The sequence below is a fragment of the Camelina sativa genome, chromosome 11 (genome assembly GCF_000633955.1).
Source record: "Camelina sativa cultivar DH55 chromosome 11, Cs, whole genome shotgun sequence".
In the NCBI taxonomy this organism is placed as follows: Eukaryota; Viridiplantae; Streptophyta; class Magnoliopsida; order Brassicales; family Brassicaceae; genus Camelina; species Camelina sativa.
This window is the reverse complement of record NC_025695.1, coordinates 49,368,831-49,371,752: the sequence shown is the minus strand read 5'-3', so window position 1 is coordinate 49,371,752 and position 2,922 is coordinate 49,368,831. Positions and strand designations below refer to the sequence as shown.

Here is a 2,922-nt window from a genome sequence, read left to right as displayed (position 1 = left end):
AGATCAAAACAGAGACAAACGTTGTCACGAAAACCACGTTCGATATTTTCTTCCAGTGCTTTATGTTCTTGAGCTTCTTATCAAGCTTCCTCTTTTGCTTATGAAGTACCTCCAGAAGCATAACCTGCTGCTCGTAAACAGACTCGAACAGCATAAAGAAATCTCCATCAAACGGATCACCAGAAGCCTTAAACTTGTTAAGCTCTTCTAAAGTTTTTGCGTACTTATTCGTACCCCTCGGTTCCGCGGATTTGTTGTTGTTGGTCCCTGACGACTCCTCCATCTCAAATTGCTTAAGCGCAAACTGCAAGAGCATCTGGCCTATCCTGGCGCGTTTGACACAACTATCAACAGCATTACAGAAATCTAAGGTCTTGATGCTACTGTCGAAATACGCATTGACCAAACATGTCAAATCTTTGTTGTCCCACGCATCCTCTTTGCTTTCGATGATAAACCTAACGACCTCTTGGTTCATCTCGAGAAGACAACCTGAGACTTCAATGAGGGCGTCAAAGGACNTCCTTTAGCGCAAAATCAACTTTTTGCATCATCGATTCCATCTCAATCTTCAACTTATCTACATGTACCCGAATGTTATCCATGTCTTTCATGGTAACATAAGCACCTATCCTCATTGACAATACTATATCTTTCTGTCCTTTCACAGCCGTTTCATACTTCTTCCATAGATGATTACACCATTTCCCTATAGAACCAATTGGAACCGCCAACGCAGCTGCAACCGCGGTCACAACTGGCGGCGCAGCCACAGCGGCTGCTACCACGGAGAAGATCAAAACAGAGACAAACGTTGTCACGAAAACCACGTTCGATATTTTCTTCCAGTGCTTTATGTTCTTGAGCTTCTTATCAAGCTTCCTCTTTTGCTTATGAAGTACCTCCAGAAGCATAACCTGCTGCTCGTAAACAGACTCGAACAGCATAAAGAAATCTCCATCAAACGGATCACCAGAAGCCTTAAACTTGTTAAGCTCTTCTAAAGTTTTTGCGTACTTATTCGTACCCCTCGGTTCCGCGGATTTGTTGTTGTTGGTCCCTGACGACTCCTCCATCTCAAATTGCTTAAGCGCAAACTGCAAGAGCATCTGGCCTATCCTGGCGCGTTTGACACAACTATCAACAGCATTACAGAAATCTAAGGTCTTGATGCTACTGTCGAAATACGCATTGACCAAACATGTCAAATCTTTGTTGTCCCACGCATCCTCTTTGCTTTCGATGATAAACCTAACGACCTCCTGGTTCATCTCGAGAAGACAACCTGAGACTTCAATGAGGGCGTCAAAGGACAAAGACCGAGTTTCGGAACCAGAGGCGAGGGAGTTGATGACTCTGTTGGTGCGTTGGTGGAGAGATGAATCGAAGGATTGTAAATCAGGATCTTCTCTGCAAGCTGAATTGTAAGCAGAAAGATCTGCAGAGTATAAGGAACCTATGTCGGTTCTGATCTGTGGGAGAGGTGGACTGTTGTTGGTGGTTCTGTTCCTGCTCGAATTTGATCTGTCTTCCATGGTTTTGGAGAAGATTCCAAGAAACATGGACTGTGAGGGACGATATAACCCCAAAGGTTTTGACTTTTTTCTTAGGACAAGGTGAATCCAGAACCGATGTTTTGAGGAAAGGCAACCGGATAAACAAGTGAAGAACTTGCAGAAACAGAGAGATCTAAGAAGAATCAGTACTTGATATGACAAAAATCTTGAAAGACAACAGTTTTAGTTGTCTTGTCGGAGGCTGGAATTTTTTTTAAAAAAAAGTGGGATCGGATAGGCAAAAGTACCTGAAACTAGAAGTGGATCCGGAAGAGATAAGATTGAGCTCAAATATTTTTAGTTGCTCAGAGAGTCAGAGAGAGTGGTGAAGGAGAGAGATGGATGGATTCTGTGTGGGGAGGGAGAAGAAGAGGAGAGAAACAACTGAGTTGCTTCTGTCTTTGACTTGTCTTCTCTTTGATTTTCCAATTTGGTATTGGTCCCGAGTTTGACATGTTCCACTCTGCTGCTTCCATTATTATTAAGTCAAGTCGCATTTCTTTTTTTATCAATCTAATTCTTTCTTTTTTCCTCAACTTTATTATACTCTAATACTGTACCAACTACCAGTTGATTGTATATTTGTATTTATGCACTCTTCTTCTAAATTTTTAGTCTTTAACTACTATACCATATTTATTTATGACTATACCGACACAAAAATAAATAAACTAATATTCCTGGGGATGGTTTTTTTTTTCTTTCTTTTTGGCTGTTGTGAAGAATATTGGATTGTTAATTTGTTATGGATATGGTTCGTTGTGAACCCATCTGTTGATTCTTGTTAGATGTGTGTAATTGGAAAATTAATCATATGATATGATCATCTAAATTTTCAATTTTCTAGACGAGTCCCGAATACGAAATCATGTCCCTAAAAAGTTTTTACTGTATTCTATTTCTGGTAACATGTACATGCAAGAAGAAGAAGCAGCAAAAAGAAAATTATTTACACGAACATCCTATAGTTTTTTGTTAATTTACTTAAACACTGAACGTTTCCGATTACACTTTACACAAACCCCTATACTTTCTAATATTTACACGATTACCAGCGACTTAAAAGATATTTACAATTGTACCCGTTAGTTATACTTATTTATATATACCGATTATATATTGTAGTCATTTACACATGTACCTGATAATTTGGGATAAATTACACATATACACGTGCTTTCTGATTACTTACAAGAGTGGTTACTTTTTTTGTTCTTGCTATTCACACATCCACCCGATATATCTTTTGGTGTGATTCAGATGTGTTGCGATGATAGAGATCATGGTGATTGATACTCGTGAATCGTGATGTATTTTCTTTTCCTAAACTTTGTTACCACACAGTCACACAGACATGCCCCATTGA

At 39.4% G+C, this 2,922-nt stretch overlaps 1 protein-coding gene across 2 annotated transcripts in view; it reads right to left on the bottom strand.

Annotated features, from left to right (window-relative positions):
* The window catches only part of LOC104727368 (UPF0496 protein At5g66675-like), a 3,812-nt gene extending 1,800 nt beyond the window's left edge, over nt 1–2,012 (bottom strand). The window contains exons 1-2 of one of the 2 annotated variants that reach the window (XM_010446452.2): nt 1,805–2,012; nt 629–1,689 (exon numbers count right to left, since the gene is read on the bottom strand). In XM_010446452.2, coding sequence (XP_010444754.1) covers nt 629–1,562 — 934 coding nt within the window. In that variant the 5' untranslated portion in view covers nt 1,563–1,689; nt 1,805–2,012. The remainder of the gene's footprint in view (nt 1–628; nt 1,690–1,804) is intronic. The other variant, XM_010446453.2, reaches the window with a different exon arrangement.